Source organism: Agelaius phoeniceus, chromosome 1 (genome assembly GCF_051311805.1).
Source record: "Agelaius phoeniceus isolate bAgePho1 chromosome 1, bAgePho1.hap1, whole genome shotgun sequence".
In the NCBI taxonomy this organism is placed as follows: Eukaryota; Metazoa; Chordata; class Aves; order Passeriformes; family Icteridae; genus Agelaius; species Agelaius phoeniceus.
Window position 1 is genome coordinate 154,520,257 of NC_135265.1, and position 26,578 is coordinate 154,546,834.

At 49.0% G+C, this 26,578-nt stretch overlaps 1 protein-coding gene across 1 annotated transcript in view; it reads left to right on the top strand.

The window, feature by feature from the left end:
- The first annotated feature begins 6,928 nt into the window (after positions 1 to 6,928).
- MROH1 (maestro heat like repeat family member 1) overlaps positions 6,929 to 26,578 on the top strand; it is a 241,668-nt gene continuing 222,018 nt past the window's right edge. The window contains 5 exon segments of the mRNA XM_077174443.1: positions 6,929 to 7,405; positions 7,477 to 7,857; positions 10,724 to 10,869; positions 17,507 to 17,638; positions 26,046 to 26,208. Of these exon segments, the coding sequence (XP_077030558.1) occupies positions 7,836 to 7,857; positions 10,724 to 10,869; positions 17,507 to 17,638; positions 26,046 to 26,208 (463 nt within the window). The 5' untranslated portion in view covers positions 6,929 to 7,405; positions 7,477 to 7,835.

Sequence of the window (26,578 nt, forward strand, 5' to 3'; positions counted from 1 at the left end):
GACGAGCCATCACGGTGTGGTGTCCCCAAGGGTCACCATGGTGTCAATAAAATGTCCCCACGGATCTGTGGTGGTGGCGCTGTGTCCCCAAGGGTCACTGACGGTGACAATGCCACCAATGTCCCCAAGGAGCCACCACAGCGACAGTGATGGCACCAGGGAGCCACAATGGTGACAATGCCAGGGGTGTCCCCAAGGGTCCCCAAGGGTGATGGTGACAATGCCACCGATGTCCCCAAGGGTCCCCATGGTGGCCCTGCCTGTCCCCTCCCCCTACAGCCAATAAAAGGATTTGACCCCAAAGCTGCTGTGGGGACACTTGGGGACATCAGGGGGGATTTGGGGACATTTGAGGGAATTTGGGGACATTGGGGACACTGGGGCTGAGTTTGGGGGTGTCAGGGGGGATTTGGGGACACCAGAACCGAGTTTGGGAACATCTGAGGGATTTAGGGACATTGGAACAGAGTTTGGGGACATTGGGGGGGGATTTGGGGACATTGAGTACACTTGGGGACACTGGGGCTGAGTTTGGGGACGTTGAGGGAATTGGGAACATCGGGGACATTTGGGGACATCGGGGTCAAATTTGGGGACATTGGAGGGGATTTGGGGACATTTGGAGACGTCAGAGGGGATTTGGGGACATTGGGGACGCTTGGGGACACCAGAATCAAGTTTGGTGACATCAGGGGATTTGGGGACACTGGGGGGGATTTGGGGACATTTGGGTCAAATTTGGGGACACTGGGGTTGAATCTGGGGACACTGGAGGGATCTGGGGATGTTTGGGACACCGGAACCAAGACTGGGGACATTGAGGGGGATTTGGGGACATCGGGGATGCTTGGGGACCATTGGGCTCAATTTGGGGACATCGGGGGGTTTGGAGGGCATTGGGGTCAAATTTGGGGACACTGGGGACGAACTCGGGGGATTTGGGGACATTTGGGTTGATTTTTTTGGACATTGGGGTCAGATTTGGGGACATCTGAGGGAATTTGGGGACACTGCGGCTGATTTGGGGACATCGGGGTCAAATCTGGGGACATCAGGGACAAATTTGGGGACATTGGAACAGAGTTTGGGGACATCTGGAGGGATTTGGGGACATTGAGGACGTTTGGGGACACTGGGGCTGAGTTTGGGGACATTGAGGGAATTGGGAACATCGGGGACATTTGGGGACATCGGGGTCAAATTTGGGGACATTGGGGGCATTTGGGGACACAGAACCGAGTTTGGGGACATCGGAACCGAGTTTGGGGACATTGGGGAAAATTTGAAGACATCAGAGGGGATTTGGGAACATTGGGGGGGATTTGGGGACACTGGGGATTAATTTGGGGACATGGGGGGATTTGGGGACATTTGGGTCAAATTTGGGGACATCGGGGGGGATTTGGGGGACACTGGGGTTGAATCTGGGGACACTGGAGGGATTTGGGGACATCGGGGGAAATCAGAGGGGATTTGGGGACATCGGAATCAGGATTGGGGACATTGGGGGAAATCAGAGGGGATTTGGGGACATCGGGGATGCTTGGGGACATCGGGGGGGGATTTGGGAACACTGGGGTCAAATTTGGGGACACTGGGGCTGAATTTGGGGACATCGTGGAGGATTTGGGGACATCGGGGGGTTTGGAGGGCATTGGGATCAAATTTGGGGACATTGGAGTCAGATTTGGGGACACTGGGGGGTTTGGGGACATCTGAGGGGATTTGGGGACATCGGGGATGCTTGGGGACATTGGGGCTGAATTTGGGGACATTGTGGGGATTTGGGGACATCAGAGGGGAATTGGGAACAATGGGGACAAATTTGGGGACACTGGGGTTGAATTTGGGGACATCGGGGGGATTTGGGGACATTGGGGATATTTGGGGACACTGGGGCTGAATTTGGGGACATCGGAGGGGATTTGGGGACATTGGGGATGCTTGGGGACACTGGGGCTGAGTTTGGGGACATCTGAGGGGATTTGGGGACATTGGGGACAAATTTGGGGGTGTCAGGGGGGATTTGGGGACACCGGAACTGAGTTTGGGGACACTAGGGGGGGATTTGGGGACATTGGGGGAAATTTGGGGACATTGGAGACTATTTGGGGACATTGAGGATGTTTGGGAACATCGGGGACATTTGGGGACATTTCAGGGGATTTGGGGACATTGGGGGCATTTGGGGACAATGGAGCTGAATTTGGGGACATCAGAGGGGATTTGGGGACATTGGGGACAAACTCGGGGGATTTGGGGACATTGGGTCCGAATTTGGGGACACTGGAAGGGATTTGGGGACATCTGGGGGTACTTGGGGACATCAGAAGCGAGTGTGGGGACATCAGAGGGGATTTGGGGACATCGGGGTCAAATTTGGGGACATCTGAAGGGATTTGGGGACATTTGGGGACACTGGGGCTGGATTTGGGGACACCAGAATCAAGTTTGGTGACATCAGGGGATTTGGGGACATTTGAGGGGATTTAGGGGTATCGTGGGGGATTTGGGGACATTTGGGTCAAATTTGGGGACACTGGGGTCGAATGTGGGGACACTGCAGGGATTTGGGGACATCGGAACAGAGTTTGGGGACATTGGGGGAAATTTGAGGACATCAGAGGGGGTTTGGGGACATTGTGGATGCTTGGGGACATTGGGGCTGAATTTGGGGACATTGGGGGGTTTGGAGGGCATTGGGATCAAATTTGGGGACATTGGAGTCAGATTTGGGGACACTGGGGGGTTTGGGGACACTGGGGCTGAATTTGGGGACATCAGAGGGGAATTGGGAACAATGGGGACAAATTTGGGGACACGGGTTGAATTTGGGGGCATCGGGGACGAATGTGGGGACATCAGGGGTGATTTGGGGACACTGGGGTGAATTTGGGGATGCTTGGGGACATTGAGGGATTTGGGGACATTTGGGGACATTGGGGATGAATGTGGGGACATCAGGGGTGATTTGGGGACTTTGGGGTCGAATTTGGGGACACTGGAGGGATTTGGGAGCACCTGGGGACAATGGGGCTGAATTTGGGGCCATCGGGGTCAAATCTGGGGACATTGGGAACATTGGGGACATTGGGGGCACTTGGGGACACTGGGGCTGAGTTTGGGGGTGTCGGGGGGATTTGGGGACACCAGAACCGAGTTTGGGGACACCTGAGGGGATTCGGGGACATTGGGGGGGGATTTGGGGACACTGGGGACAAATTTGGGGACACTGGGGCTGGATTTGGGGACATTGGGGGAAATTTGAGGACATCAGAGAGGATTTGGGAACATTGGGGACAAATTTGGGGACACTGGGGATGCTTGGGGACATCGGGAGGATTTGGGGACACCGGGGCTGGATTTGGGGACATTTGGGGACATTGGGGGCACTTGGGGACACTGGGGCTGAGTTTGGGAATGTCAGGGGGGATTTGGGGACACCAGAACCGAGTCTGGGGACACTAGGGGGGGATTTGGGGACACCGGGGTTGAGTTTGGGGACATTGAGGGAATTGGGAACATGGGGGACATTTGGGGACATCGGGGTCAAATTTGGGGACATCGGGGGGGATTTGGGGACATTGGGGACGCTTGGGGACACCAGAATCAAGTTTGGTGACATCAGGGGATTTGGGGACACTGGGGCTGGATTTGGGGACATTGGGGGAGATTTGGGGACATTGGGGGAGATTTGGGGACATTGGGGCTGAATTTGGCGACATTGGGGATGCTTGGGGACCATTGGGCTCAATTTGGGGACATCGTGGAGGATTTGGGGACATCGGGGGGTTTGGAGGGCATTGGGGTCAAATTTGGGGACATTGGAGGGGATTTGGGGACACCAGAATGAAGTTTGGTGACATCAGGGGATTTGGGGACACTGGGGCTGGATTTGGGGACATTGGGGACATTTGGGGACATCCGAGGGGATTTGGGGACATTTGAGTCAAATTTGGGGACATTGGAGGGATTTTGGGACAATGGGGATGCGTGGGGACAATTGGGCTGAATTTGGGGACATCTGAGGGGGTTTGGGGACATCAGGGGCTGAATTTGGGGACATTTGGGGACAATGGGGCTGAATTTGGGGACAATGGGGCCGGATTTGGGGCCCCCGAAGGAAATTGGGAACCCCGGGGCTGAATTTGCGGACATTTGGGCCATTTGGGAACATTTGGGAACAATGGGGGCGAGTTTGGAGACATCGGGGGAGATTTGGGGACAATGGGGCTGAATTTGGGGACCCCGAAGGGAATTGGGGGCCCCGGGACTGAATTTGGGGACATTGGGGTACATCAGGGGATGAATTTTGGACATTGGGGGAGATTTGGGGACCCTGGGGCTGAATTTGGGGACACCGGGGACATTGGGGGACACCGGCGCCGTTTCCCTCCCGCCCCGCCAGGGGGCGCCAGCAGCGCGGGCCTCACAGACCCCGCCCCCTCCGCTCGCAGCCAATCAGATCCCAGGGGCGTGGCCTCGCGGCTTCATTGGCGTGGCCTGGGAGTGGGCGTGGCCTGGAGTGGGCGTGGCCTCCGCACCCGGAAGCGGCGCCGGGCGCGTCCCGGTGAGCGCAGAGCGGGGGGGGGGGGGGCAGGTGAGGGGGGCGGAATTTGGGGAAATTTGGGAATTTTGGGGGAATTTGGGGATATTTGGGATGCAGAGGAGGAAGAGGAGGAGGAGGAAGGGAGGGAAATTCCCGGGAAGCTCCGCGGCCTGGGCGGGACCTCCCCCCCTCCTCCAGGGACCTCCCTGTCCCTCCCTTCTCCCATCCCCGGAGGGAAAAATCCAAATTTTGGGATTTGGGGGCGGAATTGTTTGGATCGAGACCCCCCCAAGATGGGAATTTTTAGGATCAGGACCCTCCCCCACAAAAAAACGGGAATTTCTTTAGGATCGGGGCCCCCCCAGGATGGGAATTTTCGGGATCGGGACCTCCCCGGGTGGGAATCGCTCCCCAAAAATTCCCCTCGGGATTCACTGCCCAAAATTCCCCTCGGGAATAATTTCCCCAAAAATCCCCGAGGAAAGCCCGGGAATGTCCCCGGCCAAGGGCAGGGAATGAGCCTGGAAAAGTCTGGAATGTCAGCCCCGGGATGGGAGGGTTTTTCCCTGAAAATTCCATTTTTTATTCCCTTTTTTATTCCCTTTTATTTTTATTTTTCCCCCCGCAATCCGAGGATTTTCCTTCCCGGTTTTTCCGTGCCCTGGAAAAAAATTCCCGCCCTCCCCTCCCCGATTTTAGGGCCAAATATTTGGGACAAGGCCCTGGAGTTTGGGTTTGGATTTAATGGGACACCGGAGGAGGGGGGCAGAAAACTGGGATTGGAATTCCTGAGGAATTCGGGATTGGGGTTCCAGAAAAATCTGGGATTGGGGTTTCAGGGGGGGGAAAAAATTGGGATTGGGATTCTAAAGAAATCTGGGATTGGGATTTCAGAGGGGGAAAAAAAATTGGGATTTCAGAAAAATCTGGGATTGGGATTCCAGAAAAATCTGGGAGTTTGATTCCAGAAAAAAAATGGGATTGGGATTTCAGAAAAATCTGGGATTTTGATTCCAGAGGGGGGTGAAGTTTGGGATTGGAACTCCAAAAAAAAAAAACAAAAAAAAAGAAATCTGGGATTGGAATTCCAAAAGGAAACAAAAATCTGGGATTGGGATTCCAGAGGGGGGAGAAAAATCTGGGATTCCAAAGAGGGAAAAAAATCTGGGATTGGGATTCCAAAGGGGGAAAAAACCCCTGGAACTGGAATTCCAGAGGGGGAAAATTCTGGAATTCTGGTGGGGGAAAAATCTGGGATTGGGATTCGAGAGGGGGAAAAAATCTGGGATTGAAATTCCAGGAAAAATCTGGGATTGGGATTCCAGAGGGGGAAAAAAACCCTGGAATTGGAATTCCAGAGGAGGAGGAAAATTTGGGATTGGGATTCCAGAAAAATCTGGGATTGGAATTCCAGAGGGGGAAAAAAATCTGGGATTCTGGAGGGGGGAAAAATTTGGGATTGGGATTCCAGAAAAATTCTGGGATTGGGATTCCAAAGGGGGGGAAAAACCTGGAATTCCAGAGGGAAAAGAAAAATCTGGGACTGGAATTCCAGAAAAATCTGGGATTCCAGAGAGGGAAAAAATATCTGGGATTTGAATTTCAGAGGGGAAAATTTGGGATTGGGATTCCAGAATGGGGAAAAAACCCTGGAACTGGAATTCCAGAGGGGGGAAAAAATCTGGGATTTAGGAGGGGGGAAAATTTGGGATTTGGATTCCAGAGGGGGGTGAAATTTGGGATTGGAACTCCAAAAAAAAAAACAAAAAAAGAAATCTGGGTTTGGAATTCCAAAAAGAAACAAAAATCTGGGATTGGGATTCCAGAGGGGGAAAAAATCTGGGATTCTGGTGGGGGAAAAAATTTGGGATTTGAATTTCAGAGAGGAAAATCTGGGATTGGGATTCCAGAATGGGGAGAAAAGCTGGGATTGGAATTCCAGGAAAAAATGGGATTGGGATTCCAGAGAAGGGGGAAAATCTGGGATTGGGATTCCAAAGGGGGAAAAATTTGGGATTTGGATTCCAGAGGGGGAAAAAGATGGGATTGGGATTCCAGAGGGGAAAAAAACCCTGGAATTGGAATTCCAGAGGAGGGGGAAAATCTGGAATTCCGGAGGGGGGAAAAATTTGGGATTGGGATTCCTGAGGGGGGAAAATCTGGGATTGGGATTTCTGGGAATTTTTGGGTTTTTTTGGGGGGGATTTCAGAGCTTTTCCCCCTTTCAGGAGCCTCAGGAAGAGGAGGAGGAGGAATCCCGGGATGAGGCGGCTCCCCCCTGGATGAGGCCGGATCCCATGGAAGCTTCCGGAATTCCGGGGATTTTCCTGGACCGGCTGCACCCGGAATTCCCACCGGGATCAGAGAATTCCCATTGAATTCCCATTGGGAGCAGAAAAATTCCCATTGAATTCCCAGTGGGATCCCAGAATTCCCGCTGCTGGAACCAGAGAATTCCCGCTGAATTTCCACAAGGATCAGACAATTCCCAGAGAGTTTCCCACCAGCATCAGAGAATTCCCACAGAATTCCTGTCTGGATCACAGGACTCCCACAAAATTCCCACCTGGAGCAGAAAATTCCCGCTGGGATCAGAGAATTCCCACCAGGATCTCAGAATTCCCACCTGGAGCAGGGAATTCCCACCGGAACCAGAGAATTCCCACAGAATTCCACCAGGATCACAGAATTCCCACAGAATTCCCAGCAGGATCACAGAATTCCCACAGAATTCCTGCCTGGATCACAGAAATCCCTCCTGGATCAGAGAATTCCCGCCAGGCTCCCAGAATTCCCACCTGGAACCAGAGAATTCCTGCCAGGATCACAGAATTCCCACTGGAACCGGAGAATTCCCACAGAATTCCCACCAGGATCACAGAATTCCCACAGAATTCCTAGCAGAACCAGAGAATTCCTGCCAGGATCACAGAATTCCCACCTGGAACCGGAGAATCCCCACAGAAATCCCTCCTGGATCAGAGAATTCCCGCCTGGATCCCAGAATTCCCACCCGGAACCAGAGAATTCCTGCCAGGATCGCAGAATTCCCGCCTGGATCCCAGAATTCCCACCCGGAACCAGAGAATTCCTGCCAGGATCGCAGAATTCCCGCCAGGATCCCAGAATTCCCAGCGGAACCAGAGAATTCCCGGAGCGTTCCCGCCCGGATCCCGGACCGTTCCCTGCCGTCCGTCCCCGTTGTTGTTCCCCCGGTGCCGCCGCTCCCAGCCCGGCCGGGACCATCCGGGCGCGGGCGCTGCCGGCGGCTCCGCGCTCGCGCTCCATGATGGAGTCGCGCCTGCGCAGTGAGTGCGGGGCCGGCCCTTCCCGCGCTTCCCGCGCTTCCGGGTTCGCCGGGATAAATCCCAAAAAAATTGGGAATTGTCCAAATTCCACTCGGCTTTTCCAGCGGGAATTAGGGAAAAATCCCAAATTTGCAGCCGGGTTTTCCCGCAGGGATCGGGAGTTCCCGCATTTCCAGCCCGGTTTTCCCACATGTCCAGCCCCAGTTTTCCCACAGGAATTGGGAATTCCCAAATTTCCAGCCCAATTTTCCCACAGGAATTGGGAATTCCCAAATTTCCAGCCCCAGTTTTCCCACAGGAATTCAGAATTCCCACATTTCCAGTCTGGTTTCAACACAGGAATTGGGAATTGAATTCCCGCATTTCCAGCCCAGTTTTCCCACAGGATTTCGCATTCCGGCCGCTTTTCCCAAATTTTCGCCCCCCGTTTCCCTCTGAAAATCGGGAATTCCAGCCAGGTTTTCCCACAGGAATTGGGAATTCCCAAATTTCCAGCCCCAGTTTTCCCACAGGAATTGGGAATTCCCACATGTCCAGCCCCAGTTTTCCCACAGGAATTGGGAATTCCCGCATTTCCAGCCCAGTTTTCCCACAGGATTCCCCATTCCGGCCGCTTTTCCCAAATTTCCGACCCCAGATTCCTTCTGAAAATTGGGAATTCCGGCCAGGTGTTCCCACATTTCTGGCCGGGTTTTCCAATGGGGATTGGGAATTCCGGGCATTTTTCCCAAATTTCCAGCCCTGTTTTCCATGAAAATTGGGAATTCCCAAATTTCCAGCCCAAGTTTTCCCACAGGAATTGGAAATTCTCACATTTCCATCCGGGTTTTCCTATGAAAATCGGAAATTCCCAAGTTTCCTGCCCTGGTTTCCCCAGGAAAAATGGGAATTCCCAAATTTCCAGTCTGGTTTCAACACAGGAATTGGGAATTCCCGAATTTCCAGCCCAATTTTCCCACAGGAATTGGGAATTCCCACAGTTCCAGCCCGGTTTTCCCACAGGAATTGGGAATTCCCGAATTTCTACCCCGGTTTTCCCACAGGAATTGGGAATTCCCAAATTTCCAGCCCAGTTTTCCCACAGGAATTGGGAATTCCCGCATTTCCAGCCCCAGTTTTCCCACAGGATTCCCCATTCCGGCCGCTTTTCCCAAATTTCCAACCCCAGTTTCCCTCTGAAAATTGGGAATTCTGGCCAAATTTTCCCAGATTTCCAGGCCTGTTTTCCATGAAAATTGGGAATTCCCAAATTTCCAGGCCCAGTTTTCCCACAGGAATCGGGAATTCCCAAATTTCCAGCCCAATTTTCCTATGAAAATCGGGAATTCCCGAGTTTCCTGCCCTGGTTTTCCCAGGAAAAATGGGAATTCCCAAATTTCCAGTCTGGTTTCAACACAGGGATTGGGAATTCCCAAATTTCCAGCCCGATTTTCCTATGAAAATTGGGAATTCCGGCCAATTTTTCCCAAATTTCCAGCCGAGTTTTGCCATGGGGAAATTGGAAAAAAAGGGAAAAAATGGGGAAAATGGGAAAAAAAGGGGGGAAGTGGGGAAAAAGGGCAGTAAATGGAAAAATGAGGAAAAAAAGGTTGGGAAAAGGGTTGGAGAAGAGGGGAAAATGGGAAAAAAATGGGAAAAAAGGCGGGGGAAAATGGAAAAATGGGAAAAGGGTTGGGAAAAAAGAGAAAAAAGGGGAAAAATTAGGAAAAAAGGGGGAAAAGGTGGGAAAAATGGGGGAAAAGGTGGGAAAAATGGGGGAAAGGGGGGAAGAAAGGGGAAAATGGGAAAAAAGTGGGAAAAATTAGGAAAAAATTGGGGAAAAAAGGGAAAAAAAGGGTAAAAAAGGGGAAAAAAAGGGAAAAATGGGGAAAAAGGGGGGAAATGGGGGGAAAAGGAAAAAGTGGAGACAAAAAAGGAAAAAAGGCAGAACTGGGAGGAAAAGGAGAAAAATTGGAAAAAAAGTGGGGAGAAAAAAGGAAAAATATGGGAAAAATTAGGGAAAAACTGGGAAAGGGAAAAAATTTAAAGAGGGAAAAATTGAGGGAAAAAAGTGAAAAAATTGGATTAAAATGGGGAAAATCGGGGAAACAGGAGAAAAAAGGGAAAAATTGGGGAAAATTAGGAGAAAAAAGGGGAAAAAAGGGAAAAATGGGAAAAGGATGGGGGAAAGGAAAAATAGGGGGAAAATTAGGAAAGAAAGGGAAAAATTAGGAAAAAATGGGGGAAGGGAAAAAAAATAGAAAAAGGGAGAAAAAGGGGCAAAAAAAGAGGAAAAAAGGGGGGAAATAGTGGGAGAAAAAATGGGAAAAAATGGGAAAAACATAGGAAAAGTGGGGCAAATAAAGGGAAAAATTAGGAAAAAAGGGAGAAAAATGGAAAAAAAAATAGGAAAATGTGGGAAATGGGGGAGAAAAAGGGAAAAAGAAGAGAAAGAATTGGAAAAGAGGGGAAAAAATGGGGGAGAAGAGGGAAAAAAGTGGAAAAAACCGGGGAAAATGGGGAACAATGGGAAATAAGGAGAAAAAAGGGAAAAAAGTGGAAAAAGTAGAAAAAAGGGGGAAAATGAGAGAAAAATGGATAAAAGGTGGAAAAATAGGGATAAAAGGGGAAAAAATAGGGATATAAGGGGAAAAAATTGGAAAAAATGGGAGGAAGAGGGAAAAATATTGGAATTAAAGTGAAAAAATGGGTTAGGAAAAGGGGAAAAAAAAAGGAAAAACAATTGGAATTAAAGGAAAAAATTGGGGGAAAAAAGGGGAAAAAAGGGGAAAAAAAGGGGGAAAGTTGGGCAAGAAATTGGAAAAAAATTGGGGAAAAAAGGTAGGGAAATTCTGGAGGTGAATCCGAGGATTCTGGAACGTTCCAGGGCTGGCGCTGGCGCTGCTGGAGGCGAGCGCGGAGGCGGAGCCCGAGGTGCAGCAGCAGCTGAGGGAGGCCCTGAGCGGCCTCGGAGCCGCCGACCCCGAGGAGCTGCTGCAGTGCTGTGGGGAGTACCTGAGGAACAACGATAAGGTGGGGATTTGGGGAATTTTTGGGGCATTTTCTTGCAACTTGGGGGGGTTTTTTGCATTTTTTGGGGATTTTTTGGGGATTTTTGGGGATTTTTTGGGGATTTGTGGGAGGCGCTGAGCGGCCTCGGAGCCGCCGACCCCGAGGAGCTCTTGCAGTGCTGTGGGGAGTACCTGAGGAACAACGATAAGGTGGGGATTTGGGGAATTTTCTGGGAATTTTGGGCGTCTTTTTGCTCTTTTTTTTTGGGATTTCTTAGGGATTTTTTGGGGATTTTTTTTTTGATTTTTTGGGATTTGTGGGAGGCGCTGAGCGGCCTCGGAGCCGCCGATCCTGAGGAGCTCCTGCAGTGCTGTGGGGAGTGCCTGAGAGTGTACGACAAGACCGGGGTTTGGGGGCTCTTTGGGGAATTTTGAGACTTTTTTGGGGATTTTTTGGGGATTTTTTGGGGTTTTTTTGCATTTTTGGGGGGATTTTTTTTGGAATTTTTTGGGGTTTGTGGGAGGCACTGAGCGGCCTCGGAGCCGCCGACCTCGAGGAGCTCCTGAAGTGCTGTGGGGAGTGCCTGAGGAACCACGACAAGGTGGGGATTTTTGGGGCTCTTTGGGGAAATTTGAGACTTTTTTGCATTTTCTGGGGATTTTTGAGGATTTTTTGGGATTTTTTGGTGGTTTTTTGCATTTTTTGGGGATTTTTGGGGATTTTTTGGGGATTTGAGGGAGGCCCTGAGCGGCCTCGGAGCCGCCGACCCTGAGGAGCTCCTGCAGTGCTGTGGGGAGTGCCTGAGGCTGCACCAAAAGGTCGGGATATTTGGGCTTTTTTTGGGAATTTTCTAGCAATTCTGGGGATTTGGGGGATTTTCTGGGAATTTTGGTGTTTTTTTGCATTTTGGGGGATTTTTGAGCATTTTTTGGGATTTTTGGGTGTTTTTTTGCATTTTTTGGGGATTTTTTTTGGAGTTTTTTGGGGGATTTGTGGGAGGCCCTGAGTGGCCTCGAGCCGCCGACCCTGAGGAGCTCCTGCAGTGCTGTGGGGAGTGCCTGAGAGTGTACGACAAGACCGGGGTTTGGGGGCTCTTTGGGGAATTTTGAGACTTTTTTTGGGGATTTTTTGGGTTTTTTTTGCATTTTTGGGGGATTTTTTTTTGAATTTTTTGGGGATTTGAGGGAGGCCCTGAGCGGCCTCGGAGCCGCCGACCCTGAGGAGCTCCTGCAGTGCTGTGGGGAGTACCTGAGGAACAACGATAAGGTGGGGATTTGGGGAGTTTTCTGGGAATTTTGGGGGTCTTTTTGCTCTTTTTTTTGGGATTTTTTAGGGATTTTTTGGGGATTTTTTTTTTTTGATTTTTTGGGATTTCTGTGAGGCCCTGAGCGGCCTCAGAGCTGCCGAGCCCTCAGAGCTCCTGGAGTGCTGTGGAGAGTGCCAGAGGCTGTACCAAAAGGTTTGGATTTTTGGGGCATTTTGGGGAATTTTCTGGGAATTCTGGGGATTTGGGGGATTTTTTGGGATTTGTTTTGAATTTTGGGAGGATTTTTTGGGGATTTTCTGGGGATTTGTGGGAGGCACTGAGCGGCCTCGGAGCCGCCGACCCCGAGGAGCTCCTGCAGTGCTGTGGGGAGTACCTGAGGAACCACGACAAGATGGGGATTTTTGGGGGCTCTTTGGGGAAATTTGAGACTTTTTTTGCATTTTCTGGGGATTTTTGAGGATTTTTTGGGACTTTTGGGGTTTTTTTGCATTTTTTTGGGATTTTTTGGGGATTCTTGGGGATTTTTTGGGATTTGTGGGAGGCCCTGAGCGGCCTCGGAGCCGCCGACCCTGAGGAGCTCCTGCAGTGCTGTGGGGAGTACCTGAGGCACCACGACAAGGTGGGGATTTTTGGGGGCTCTTTGGGAAAATTTGAGACTTTTTTTGCATTTTCTGGGGATTTTTGAGGATTTTTTGGGACTTTTTGGTGGTTTTTTTGCATTTTTTGGGGATTTTTGGGGATTTTTTGGGGATTTGAGGGAGGCCCTGAGCGGCCTCGGAGCCGCCGACCCTGAGGAGCTCCTGCAGTGCTGTGGGGAGTACCTGAGGAACAACGATAAGGTGGGGATTTGGGGAGTTTTCTGGGAATTTTGGGGGTCTTTTTGCTCTTTTTTTTGGGATTTTTTAGGGATTTTTTGGGGATTTTTTGGGGATTTTTTGGGATTTGTGGGAGGCCCTGAGCGGCCTCGGAGCCGCCGACCCTGAGGAGCTCCTGCAGTGCTGTGGGGAGTACCTGAGGAACAACGATAAGGTGGGGATTTGGGGGCTTTTTGGGGCATTTTCTGGCAATTTGGGGGGGTTTTTTGCATTTTTTTGGGATTTTTGGGGATTTTTGGGGATTTTTTGGGGATTTGTGGGAGGCGCTGAGCGGCCTCGGAGCCGCCGACCCCGAGGAGCTCCTGCAGTGCTGTGGGGAGTACCTGAGGAACAACGATAAGGTGGGGATTTGGGGAATTTTCTGGGAATTTTGGGAGTCTTTTTGCTCTTTTTTTTGGGATTTTTTAGGGATTTTTTGGGGATTTTTTGGGGATTTTTTGGGATTTGTGCGAGGCCCTGAGCGGCGTCGGAGCCGCCGACCTCGAGGAGCTCCTGCAGTGCTGTGGGGAGTACCTGAGGCACCACAACAAGGTGGGGATTTTTGGGGGCTCTTTGGGGAAATTTGAGACTTTTTTGCATTTTTTGGGGATTTTTTGAGATTTTTTGGGACTTTTGGGTGTTTTTTCACATTTTTGGGGGATTTTTTGGGGATTTTTGGGGATTTTTTGGGGATTTGAGGGAGGCCCTGAGCGGCCTCGGAGCCGCCGACCCTGAGGAGCTCCTGCAGTGCTGTGGGGAGTACCTGAGGCTGCACCAAAAGGTCGGGATTTTTGGGGTGTTTTTGGGAATTTTCTAGGAATTCTAGGGATTTGGGGGATTTTCTGGGGATATTTTTGGAATTTTGGGGAGATTTTTTGGGGATTTTTTTGGAATTTCCATGAGGCCCTGAGCAGCCTCAGAGCTGCCGAGCCCTCAGAGCTCCTGAGGCTGCACCACAGGGTGGGAATTCCTGATTGGGAATTTTCTGGGGATTTTTTGGAATTTGTGGGAATTCTGGGGATTTTGAGGGGTTTTTTTTGGCATTTTTGAGATTTTTTTCACATTTTTTGGGGATTTTGTGAATTTGTGGGTGGCCCTGAGCGGCCTCAGAGCTGCTGAGCCCTCAGAGCTCCTGGAGTGCTGCACTGAGTACCTGAGGCTGCCCCAAAAGGTCGGGATTTTTGGGGTGTTTTTGGGAATTTTCTAGGAATTCTAGGGATTTGGGGGATTTTCTGGGGATATTTTTGGAATTTTGGGGAGATTTTTTGGGGATTTTTTTGGAATTTCCATGAGGGCCTGAGCAGCCTCAGAGCTGCCGAGCCCTCAGAGCTCCTGAGGCTGCACCACAGGGTGGGAATTCCTGATTGGGAATTTTCTGGGGATTTTTTGGAATTTGTGGGAATTCTGGGGATTTTGAGGGGTTTTTTTGGCATTTTTGAGATTTTTTTCACATTTTTTGGGGATTTTGTGAATTTGTGGGTGGCCCTGAGCGGCCTCAGAGCTGCTGAGCCCTCAGAGCTCCTGGAGTGCTGCACTGAGTACCTGAGGCTGCCCCAAAAGGTCGGGATTTTTGGGGTGTTTTTGGGAATTTTCTAGGAATTCTAGGGATTTGGGGGATTTTCTGGGGATATTTTTGGAATTTTGGGGAGATTTTTTGGGGATTTTTTTGGAATTTCCATGAGGGCCTGAGCGGCCTCAGAGCTGCCGAGCCCTCAGAGCTCCTGGAGTGCTGCAGGGAGCGCCTGAGGCTGCACCAAAAGGTCGGGATTTTGGGGGCATTTTGGGGAATTTTCTAGGAATTCTGGGGATGTGGGGGATTTTCTGGGAATTTTTTTTAATTTTGGGGGGATTTTTTGGAGATTTTTTGGGGATTTTTTGGGAATTTCCATGAGGCCCTGAGCGGCCTCAGAGCTGCCGAGACCTCAGAGCTCCTGGAGTGCTGTGGAGAGTGCCTGGGGCTGCACCACAGGGTCTGGATTTTAAGGGCTTTTTTGGGAATTTTTTGGGAATTCCCCATTTTTCCCATTTTTTTTTGGAATTTTTGAGGGTTTTTTGAGATTTTTTTGGAGATTTTGGGACTTTGTGGGAGGCCCTGAGCAGCCTCAGAGCTGCCGAGCCCTCAGAGCTCCTGGGGTGCTGTGGGCAGAGCCTGAGGGGACATCCCAAGGTGGGGATTTTTGGGGTTTTTTTGGGAATTTTCTGGGAATTCTGAGGATTTCTTGGGGAATTTTTTTGAGTTTTCTGGGAAATTTTGGAATTTTTTGGTAATTTTTTGCATTTTTTTATTTTTGGGGAATTTTGGGAATTTTTTGGGGATATTTCAGAGTTTTCTGGGGATTTTGGGGGTTTTTTGGGGGGGAATTTTCTGGGGGATTTTCTTGAGATTTTCAATTTCCTCGAGATTTTTTTTGAATTTTTAGGGGATTTTGGTCATTTCTGGGAGGCCCTGAGTGGCCTTGAAGCTGCCAATCCTGAGGGTTGGGATTTTTAGGGATTTCTGGGAATTTCTGGGGATTCATCCGTTTTTTTGGGAATTCCAGCTGCCCTCCTTCACCCCAAACCCCAAATTCCCACGGATCCCACCCCAAATTCCCAAATTTTTGGGGTTTTTTTGGGAATTGCAGCTGCCCCACGAGCAGCTTTTTTAAAATGCTTTTCCCCATTATTCCCATTTTTCCCATTTTCCATATTTTCCCAGTGTTCCCATTATTCCCATCTCCATTTTCTCCATTCCCAGAATTCCCAGAATTCCCAATCCAATATTTCCCATTTTCCCCATTATTCCCATTTTTCTATTCCTGTTATTCCCAATTCAATTTTTCCAATTTTTCCCCTTTTCCCATTATTCCCATTATTCCCATTATTCCCATTGTCCCCATCCCCATTTTCTCAATTTTCCCCATTTTCCAATTCCCAGAGTCCCCAAAATTCCCAATCCAATCTTTCCCATTTTTCCCATTTTTTTCCATTTTTCCCATTATTCCCATTCTTCCCATCCACATTTTCCCATTCCCATTTTCCCCATTTTCCCCATTCCCATTATTCCAAATTTTCCCATTTTTCCCATTATTCCCATTTTCCCCATTTCCCCCATTCCCATTATTCCCAATTTTCCAATTTTTCCCCATTATTCCCATTTTCCCCATTTTTTCTGTTTTTCCCATTATTCCAAATTTTCCCATTTTTTCCCATCATTCCCATTTTCCCCATTTCCCCCATTCCCATTATTCCAAATTTTCCCATATTTTCCCCATTATTCCCATTTTCCCCCCATTCCCATTATTCCAAATTTTCCCATTATTTCCCATTATTCCCATTTTCCCCATTTTTCTGTTTTTCCCATTATTCCAAATTTTCCCTTTTTTTCCCATTATTCCCATTTTCCCCATTTTCCCCCCATTCCCATTATTCCAAATTTCCCCCATTATTCCCATTTTCCCCATTTTTTCTGTTTTTCCCATTATTCCCGATTTTCCCATTATTCCCCATTTTTCCCCCATTCCCATTATTCCAAATTTTCCCATTTTTTCCCATTATTCCCATTATTCCCCATTTCCCCCATTCCCATTATTCCCAATTTTCCAATTTTTCCCCATTATTCCCATTTTCCCAATTTTTTCTGTTTTTCCCATTATTCCAAATTTTCCCATTTTTCCCCCATTCCCATTTTCCCCCCATTCCCATTATTCCCAATTTTCCCTTTTTTCCCATTATTCCCATTTTCCCCATTTTTCCCCCATTCCCATTATTCCAAATTATCCCATTTTTCCCATTATTCCCATTTTCCCCATTTCCCCCATTCCCATTATTCCAAATTTTCCCATTTTTTCCCATCATTCCCATTTTCCCCATTTCCCCCATTCCCATTATTCCAAATTTTCCCATTTTTTCCCATTATTCCCCATTTCCCCCATTCCCATTATTCCAAATTTTCCCATTTTTTCCCATCGTTCCCATTTTCCCCATTTTTCTGTTTTTGCCATTATTCCAAATTTTCCCTTTTTTTTCCCCATTATTCCCATTTTCCTGTTTTTCCCATTATTCCCCATTTTCCCCCCATTCCCATTATTCCCAATTTTCCCATTTTTTTCCCATTATTCCCCATTTCCCCCATTCCCATTATTCCCAATTTTCCCATTTTTCCCATCATTCCCATTTTCCCCATTTTTCCCTTCATCCTGCACACCCCAAACCCCTGTGAATCCCATCCCAAATTCCCAATTTTTGGGGTTTTTTAGGAATCCCAGCTGCCCCCTGCCCCCAAGCCCCCGTGGATCCCATCCCAAATTCCCAATTTTTCTGTTTTTTGGGAATCCCAGCTGCCCCCTGCCCCCCAAGCCCCCGTGGATCCCATCCCAAATTCCCAGTTTTTCCGTTTTTTTGGGAATTGCAGCTGCCCCCTGCCCCTAAACCCCGTGGATCCCATCCCAAATTCCCAATTTTTCTGTTTTTTGGGAATCCCAGCTGCCCCCTGCACCCCAAACCCCCATGGATCCCATCCCAAATTCCCAATTTTTCCGTTTTTTGGGAATTGCAGCTGCCGGCATCGCAGCGGGCGCTGATTTTGGCCTCCATGGCCGCCGTGGTTCGGAGCCACCTGGAGGAGCTGGGCCAGGCCACGGCCAACGACGCCATCGCCCTGGGGGCAATCGAGATCAGCAGGGCCAAGGTGAGACAGAAACCCCAAAATTCCCTAAATTCCCTCATCCCAAAATTCCCAATCCCAAAATTCCTGAATTCCCAAAATTCCCAAATCCCAAAAACCCCAATCCCAAAATCCCCAATCCCAACGACACCATCGCCCTGGGGGCAATCGAGATCAGCAGGGCCAAGGTCAGAACAGACCCCAAATCCCAAAAGCCTGAATTCCCAAAATCCCCAAATCCCAAAATTCCTGAATTCCCAAAGTTCCCAAACCCCAAAAACCCCAAATCCCGCAATCCCCAATCCCAACGACGCCATCGCCCTGGGGGCAATCGAGATCAGCAGGGCCAAGGTGGGACGAAAACCCCAAATCCCAAAAACCCTGAATTCCCAAAAACCTCAATCCCAAAATCCCCTAATCCCAAAATTCCCAAAGCCCAAAATTCCGTCATCCCAAAATCCCCAATCCCAACGACGCCATCGCCCTGGGGGTGCTCGAGATCAGCAGGGCCAAGGTCAGAACAGACCCCAAAATTCCCAAATTCCCAAATCCCAAAAACCCTGAATTCCCAAAAACCCCAAATCCCAAAATTCCTGAATTCCCTAACCCCAAAAATCCCAATCCCAAAATCCCCAATCCCAACAACGCCATCGCCCTGGGGGCAATCGAGATCAGCAGGGCCAAGGTGGGACAGAAACCCCAAATCCCAAAAACCCTGAATTCCCAAATACCCCAAATCCCAAAATTCCTGAATTCCCAAATCCCAAAAACCCCAATCCCAAAATCCCCAATCCCAACGACGCCATCGCCCTGGGGGCGCTGGAGATCAGCAGGGCCAAGGTGGGACAGAAACCCCAACATTCCCAACATTCCCGAATTCCAAAATTCCTGAATTCCCAAAATTCCCTCGTCCCAAAAACCCCAATCCCAAAAACCCCAAACCCCAAAATTCCCAAATCCCAAAATCCCCAATCCCAACGACGCCATCGCCCTGGGGGCGCTCGAGATCAGCAGGGCCAAGGTCAGAACAAACCCCAAATCCCAAAAACCCTGAATTCCCAAAATCCCCAATCCCAAAATCCCCTAATCCCAAAATTCCCAAAGCCCAAAATTCCCTCATCCCAAAATCCCCAAAGCCCCAAATTCCCAATCCCGAAATTCCCTCGTCCCAAAATTCCCAAATTCCCAAAATTCCTGAATTCCCAAAATCCCCAATCCCCACGACGCCGTCGCCCTGGGGGCGCTGGAGATCAGCAGGGCCAAGGTGAGACCAAAACCCCAACATTCCCAAAATTCCTGAATTCCCAAAATTCCTGAATTCCCAAAACCCCCAAATCCCCAAATTCCCTCATCCCAAAATTCCTGAATTCCCAAAATCCCCAATCCCAATGACGCCATCGCCCTGGGGGCGCTGGAGATCAGCAGGGCCAAGGTGGGACAGAAACCCCAACATTCCCAAATTCCTGAATTCCCAAAAACCCCAAATCCCAAAATTCCTGAATTCCCAAATTCCTGAATTCCCAAATCCCCAAATCCCCAATCCCAACGACGCCATTGCCCTGGGGGCACTCGAGATCAGCAGGGCCAAGGTGGGACAAAAATCCCAACATTCCCTAAATTCCCAAATCCCAAAATTCCCAAATCCCAAAATCCCCAAATCCCAAAATTCCCAATCCCAACGACGCCATCGCCCTGGGGGCAATCGAGATCAGCAGGGCCAAGGTGGGACATAAACCTCAAAATTCCCAAATTCCTGAATTCCCAACAAAATTCCTGAATTCCCAAAATTCCCTCGTCCCAAAAACCCCAAAGCCCAAAATTCCCAGACCCCAAAATCCCCAATCCCAACGACTCCATCGCCCTGGGGGCGCTGGAGATCAGCAGGGCTAAGGTGAGATAGAAACCCCAACATTCCCAAATTCCCAAATCCCAAAATTCCTGAATTCCCAAAATTCCCTCGTCCCAAAAACCCCAATCCCCAAAAACCCCAAATCCCAAAATTCCCAATCCCAACGACGCCATCGCCCTGGGGGCGCTGGAGATCAGCAGGGCCAAGGTCAGAACAAACCCCAACATTCCCAAATTCCTGAATTCCCAAAAACCCCAAATCCCAAAATCCCCAATCCCAACGACGCCATCGCCCTGGGGGCGCTCGAGATCAGCAGGGCCAAGGTGGGACAGAAACCCCAAATCCCTGAATTCCCAAAATTCCCTAATCCCAAAATTCCCAATCCCACAATTCCCAATCCCAAAATTCCTGAATTCCCAACAAAATTCCTGAATTCTCAAAATTCCCGAATCCCAAAAACCCCAAAGCCCAAAATTCCCAAATCCCTGATTTCCCAAAATTCCCAAATCCCCAATCCCAACGACGCCATTGCCCCGGGGGCGCTGGAGATCAGCAGGGCCAAGGTGAGACCAAAACCCCAACATTCCCAAATTCCTGAATTCCCAAAAACCCCAAATCCCAAAATTCCCAAAGCCCAAAATTCCTGAATTCCCAAAATTCCCAATCCCGAAATTCCGAATCCCAAAATCCCCAACCCCAACGACGCCATCGCCCTGGGGGCGCTGGAGATCAGCAGGGCCAAGGTCAGAACAGACCCCAACATTCCTAAATCCCAAAATTCCTGAATTTCCAAAATTCCCAATCCCAAAATTCCGAATCCCAAAATCCCCAACCCCAACGACGCCATCGCCCTGGGGGTGCTCGAGATCAGCAGGGCCAAGGTCAGAACAGACCCCAACATTCCTAAATCCCAAAATTCCTGAATTTCCAAAATTCCCAATCCCAAAATTCCGAATCCCAAAATCCCCAAAATTCCCTCATCCCAAAATCCCCAATCCCAAAATTCCCGAATTCCCAAAATTCCTGAATTCCCAAAATCCCCAATCCCAACGACGCCATCGCCCTGGGGGCGCTGGAGATCAGCAGGGCCAAGGTGGGACAAAAACCTCAAAATTCCCAAATTCCTGAATTCCCAAAAACCCCAAATCCCAAAATTCCCAAATCCCAAAATCCCCAAATTCCAAAAACCCCAAATCCCAAAATTCCCTCATCCCAAAATCCCCCTATTTTTCCCTGAATTTTCCCCTGACTTTCCCCCCAATTTCCCCATAATTTCCCCCAAATTTCCCTGCATTTTCCCCTGCCTTTCCCCCAATATTTCCCCCAATTTCCCCATGATTTCCCCCAAACTTCCCCATCATTTCCCCCATAATTTCCCCCTGACTTTCCCCCATCATTCCCCCAATATTCCCCCATCATTTCCCCATAATTCCCCCATAATTCCCCCATCATTTCCCCATATTTTCCCCCAATATTTCCCCAAATATTTCCCCATAATTTTTCCCATAATTTCCCTCAATATTTCCCCATATTTTCCCCCATAATTTTCCCTGACTTCCCCCATCATTTCCCCATCATTCCCCCATAATTTCCCCCGACTTTCCCCTAATTTTCCCCCGACTTTCCCCCCAATTTCCCTGTAATTTCCCCATAATTTCCGCAATATTTCCCCATCATTCTCTCATCATTTCCCCATAATTTTCCCTGACTTTCCCCCAAATTTCCCCATGATTTCCCCCAATTTCCCCATAATTTTCCCCTGACTTTCCCCCAATTTTCACCTGACTTTCCCCATAATTCCCCCATAATTCCCCCATCATTCCCCCATCATTCCCCCATAATTTCCCCCAAATTTCCCCCAATTTTCCCCTGACTTTCCCCATAATTTCCCCTGACTTTCCCCCAATATTCCCCATAATTTCCCCCAAATTCCCCCATCATTCCCCCATCATTTCCCCATAATTTCCCCTGACTTTCCCCATAATTTCCCCTGACTTTTCCCGCATTTTCCCCTGACTTTCCCCACAATTTCCCTGCATTTTCTCCTGACTTTCCCCATCATTTCCCCACATTTTCCCCTGACTTTCCCCCAAATTTCCCCATAATTTTCCCCAATATTTCCCCAAATTTCCCCATAATTCCCCCAATATTCCCCCATCTTTTCCCCCCAATTTCCCCATCATTTCCCCCATAATTTCCCCCGACTTTCCCCATAATTTCCCCATTATTTCCCCCATCATTCCCCCATAATTTCCCCCTGATTTCCTCCATATTTTCCCCCAATATTTCCCCAAATATTTCCCCATAATTTTCCCCATAATTTCCCTCAATATTTCCCCATATTTTCCCCCATAATTTCCCCTGACTTTCCTCCCAATTTCCCCATAATTTCCCCATCATTCCCCCAAATTTCCCTAATATTTCCCCATCATTTCCCCATAATTTCTCCAAATTTCCCCCAATTTCCCCGTAATTTCCCCATAATTTCTCCAAATTTCCCCCAATTTCCCCGTAATTTCCCATAATTTCCACAATATTTCCCCATCATTCCCCCATAATTTCCCCATCATTTCCCCATAATTGCCCCCTGACTTTCCCCAAATTTCCCATAATTTTCCCCTCAATTTCCCCCAAATTTCCCCATAATTTTCCCCTCAATTCCCCCAAATTTCCCCATAATTTTCCCCGACTTTCCCCCAAATTTCCCTGTCATTTTTCCCTGACTTTCCCCCAAATTTTCCCCCGACTTTCCCCAAATTTCCCCATCATTTCCCCCTGATTTTTCCCGCATTTTCCCCTGACTTTCCCCCCAATTTCCCCCAAATTTCCCCGCATTTTCCCATAATTTTCCCCATAATTTTCCCCTCAATTTCCCCCAAATTTCCCCCCATTTTCCCATAACTCTCCCCCCGTTTTCCCCATAATTTTCCCCTGACTTTCCCCCAAATTTCCCCATAATTTTCCCCATAATTTTCCCCGACTTTCCCCCAAATTTCCCCGCATTTCCCCATAATTTTCCCCTCAGTTTCCCCCAAATTTCCCCATAATTTTCCCCATAATTTTCCCCAAATTTCCCCATAATTTTCCCCAACTTTCCCCCAAATTTTCCCCCAAATTTCCCTATAATTTTCCCCTGACTTTCCCCCAAATTTCTCCGCATTTTCCCCTGACTTTCCCCCAATATTTCCCCGATAATTTCCCCCAATTTTTCCCCATAATTTCCCCCAAATTTCCCTGCAGTTTCCCCATAATTTTCCCCTGACTTTCCCCGAAATTTCCCACAAATTTCCCTGCATTTTCCCCTGACTTTCCCCCAAATTTCCCCATAATTTTCCCCTGATTTTTCCCGCATTTTCCGCGACTTTCCCCCAAATTTTTCTCCAAATTTTTCCCCACATTTCCCCATAATTTTCCCCTCAATTTCCCCCAAATTTCCCCATCATTTTTCCCTGACTTTCCCCCAAATTTTCCCCGAATTTCCCCCAAATTTCCCCATAATTTCCCCCTGACTTTCCCCCAAATTTTCCCCCAAATTTTCCCATAATTTTCCCCATAATTTTCCCTGACTTTCCCCAAATTTCCCCATAGTTTTCCCCCAACTTTCCCCATCGTTTTCCCCTGACTTTCCACCTACTTTCCCCATAATGTCCCCCGACTTTCCCCATAATTTCCCCTGACTTTCCCCCTCAATTTCCCCCATCATTCCCCCATCATTCCCCCATCATTTCCCCATAATTTCCCCCAAATTTCCCCCAATTTTCCCCACATTTTCCCCTGACTTTCCCCATAATTTTCCCTGACTTTCCCCATAATTTCCTCTGACTTTCCCCATAATTTCCCCATTATTTCCCCCATCATTCCCCCATAATTTCCCCATAATTTCCATCAACTTTCCCCGCATTTTCCCCTGTTTTCCCCCAAATTTCCCTGAATTTTCCCTACCTTTCCCCCCAATTTCCCCCCAAATTTCCCCCCAATTTCCCCATAATCTCCCCATAATTTTCCCCAAATTTCCCCATAATTTTCCCCATCATTCCCCCATCATTCCCCCATCATTCCCCCATATTTTCCCCCCAATTTCCCCATAATTTCCCCTGACTTTCCCCATAATTTCCCCTGACTTTCCCCCCAATTTCCCCGTAATTTCCCCATAATTTCCGCAATATTTCCCCATCATTTCCCCATATTTTCCCCATAATTCCCCCAATATTCCCCCATCTTTTCCCCCCAATTTCCCCATCATTTCCCCCATAATTTCCCCCGACTTTCCCCCGACTTTCCCCCATCATTTCCCCATCATTCCCCCATAATTTCCCCCTGACTTTCCCCCAATTTTCCCCCAAATTTCCCCCCAATTTCCCCATTATTTCCCCATAATTTCCGCAATATTTCCCCATCATTCCCTCATCATTTCCCCATCATTCCCCCTGAGTTTCCCCATAATTTTCCCCATAATTTCCCCTGACTTTCCCCATAATTTCCCCATCATTCCCCCGTAATTCCCCCAATATTTCCCCATCATTCCCCCATAATTTCCCCGACTTTCCCCTAAATTTCCCCATCATTTCCCCCAAATTTCCCCGCATTTTCCCCGACTTTCCCCCAAATTTCCCCATGATTTCCCCCCAATTTCCCCATAATTTCCCCTGACTTTCCCCCAAATTTCCCCATAATTTCCCCGCATTTTCCCCTGACTTTCCCCATAATTTCCCCTGACTTTCCCCATTATTCCCCCATAATTTCCCCCAATTTTCCCCGCATTTTCCCCTGACTTTCCCGAGTATTTCCCCTGACTTTCCCCATAATTTCCCCATTATTTCCCCCATCATTCCCCCATCATTTCCCCCAATATTTCCCCAATATTTTCCCCATAATTTCCCCATAATTTCCCCCAAATTTCCCTGCATTTTCCCCTGACTTTCCCAATAATTTTCCCCTAACTTTCACCCAATATTTCCTCTAACTTTCCCCATAATTTCCCCTGGCTTTCCCCCTCAATTTCCCCCTTCATTCCCCCATCATTCCCCCATCATTTCCCCCAAATTTCCCCCAATTTTCCCCTGACTTTCCCCATAATTTCCCCCAACTTTTCCCGCATTTCCCCTGACTTTCCCCATAATTTCCCCTGACTTTCCCAATAATTTCCCCATAATTTCCCCATCATTCCCCCTGACTTTCCCCCCAATTTCCCCATCATTTCCCCATAATTTCCCCCCAATTTCCCCATAATTTCCCCTGACTTTCCCCCTTATTTCCCCCTGAATTTCCCCCAAATTTCCCCACATTTTCCCCTGACTTTCCCCCAAATTTCCCCATAATTTCCCCGCATTTTCCCCGGACTTTCCCCATAATTCCCCCAATATTTCCCCATCATTTCCCCATAATTTCCCCGACTTTCCCCTAAATTTCCCCATCATTTCCCCATCATTTCCCCGCATTTTCCCCGACTTTCCCCAAATTTCCCCATGATTTCCCCCCAATTTCCCCTGACTTTCCCCTGACTTTCCCCCAAATTTCCCCATAATTTCCCCGCATTTTCCCCTGACTTTCCCCATAATTTCCCCTGACTTTCCCCATTATTCCCCCATAATTTCCCCCAATTTTCCCCGCATTTTCCCCTGACTTTCTGCATAATTTCCCCTGACTTTCCCCCAAATTTCCCCTGACTTTCCCCATAATTCCCCCTGACTTTCCCCATAATTTCCCCTGACTTTCCCCATCATTCCCCCATAATTTCCCCTGACTTTCCCCTGACTTTCCCCATAATTTTCCCATCATTTCCCCATAATTTCCCCCTGATTTTCCCCATATTTTCCCCCAATATTTCCCCCAATATTTCCCCATACTTTCCCCCACCATTCCCCCATCTTTCCCCATAATTTCCCGACTTTCCTCCCAATTTCCCCATAATTTCCCCATCATTCCCCCAAATTTCCCTAATATTTCCCCATCATTTCCCCATAATTTCCTCCATCATTCCCCCATAATTTCTCCAAATTTCCCCCAATTTCCCCGTAATTTCCCCATAATTCCCCCAGTATTTCCCCATCATTCCCCCATCATTCCCCCATAATTTCCCCATCATTTCCCCATCATTCCCCCTGACTTTCCCCAGAATTTCCCCAGCTTTCCCCCATCATTCCCCCATAATTTCCCCATCATTTCCCCATCATTCCCCCTGACTTTCCCCAGAATTTCCCCATCATTCCCCCATCATTCCCCCATAATTTCCCCTGACTTTCCCCACAATTTCCCTGCATTTTACCCTGACTTTCCCCCAATATTTCCCCATAATTTCCCCTGACTTACCCCCAAATTTCCCCATAATTTCCCCGCATTTCCCCCTGACTTTCCCCATAATTTCCCCATCATTCCCCCATAATTCCTCCATAATTTCCCCATAATTTCCCTCGACTTTCCCCCACCATTCCCCCATAATTCCCCCATCTTTTCCCCCCAATTTCCCCATAATTTCCCCTGACTTTCCCCACAATTTCCCTGCATTTTCCCCTGACTTTCCCCACCATTCCCCCATTATCCCCCAATATTCCCCCCCATTTCCTGGCTCTCTGCTCCCCTCAGGAGGCTCAGCAGGCCTGGCAGGCGGCGGCGGGGGCGCTGCTGGTGGAGCTGGGCCGGCGCTTCCTGGCGCGGGTGATGCAGGAGCTGCTGCGGCGATTCCCGCCCGGGACGCTGCCCCCGCCCGGCCTCCTGCGCACCTGCGCCGACCTGGCCAGCGCCAACGGTGAGGGGAACATGGGGGGAATGGGGAGGGGAAATCACTGGGGAAAATGGGGGAAATGGGGAGGGGAAATCACTGGGAAAATGGGGGAATGGGGGGGGAAAATCACTGGGAAAATGGGGGAATGGGGAGGGAAAATGGGGATGGGAAAATGGGGGAATGGGGAGGGAAAATGGGGATGGGAAAATGGGGGGAATGGGGAGGGAAAATCATCTGGGAAAATGGGGGAAATAATCTGGGAAAATCATCGGGGAAAATGGGGGGAATGGGGATGGGAATGGGGATGGGGAAATGGGGGGAATGGGGAGGGAAAATGGGGATGGGAAAATGTGGGGATGGGGAGGGAAAATCACTGGGAAAATGGGGGAATGGG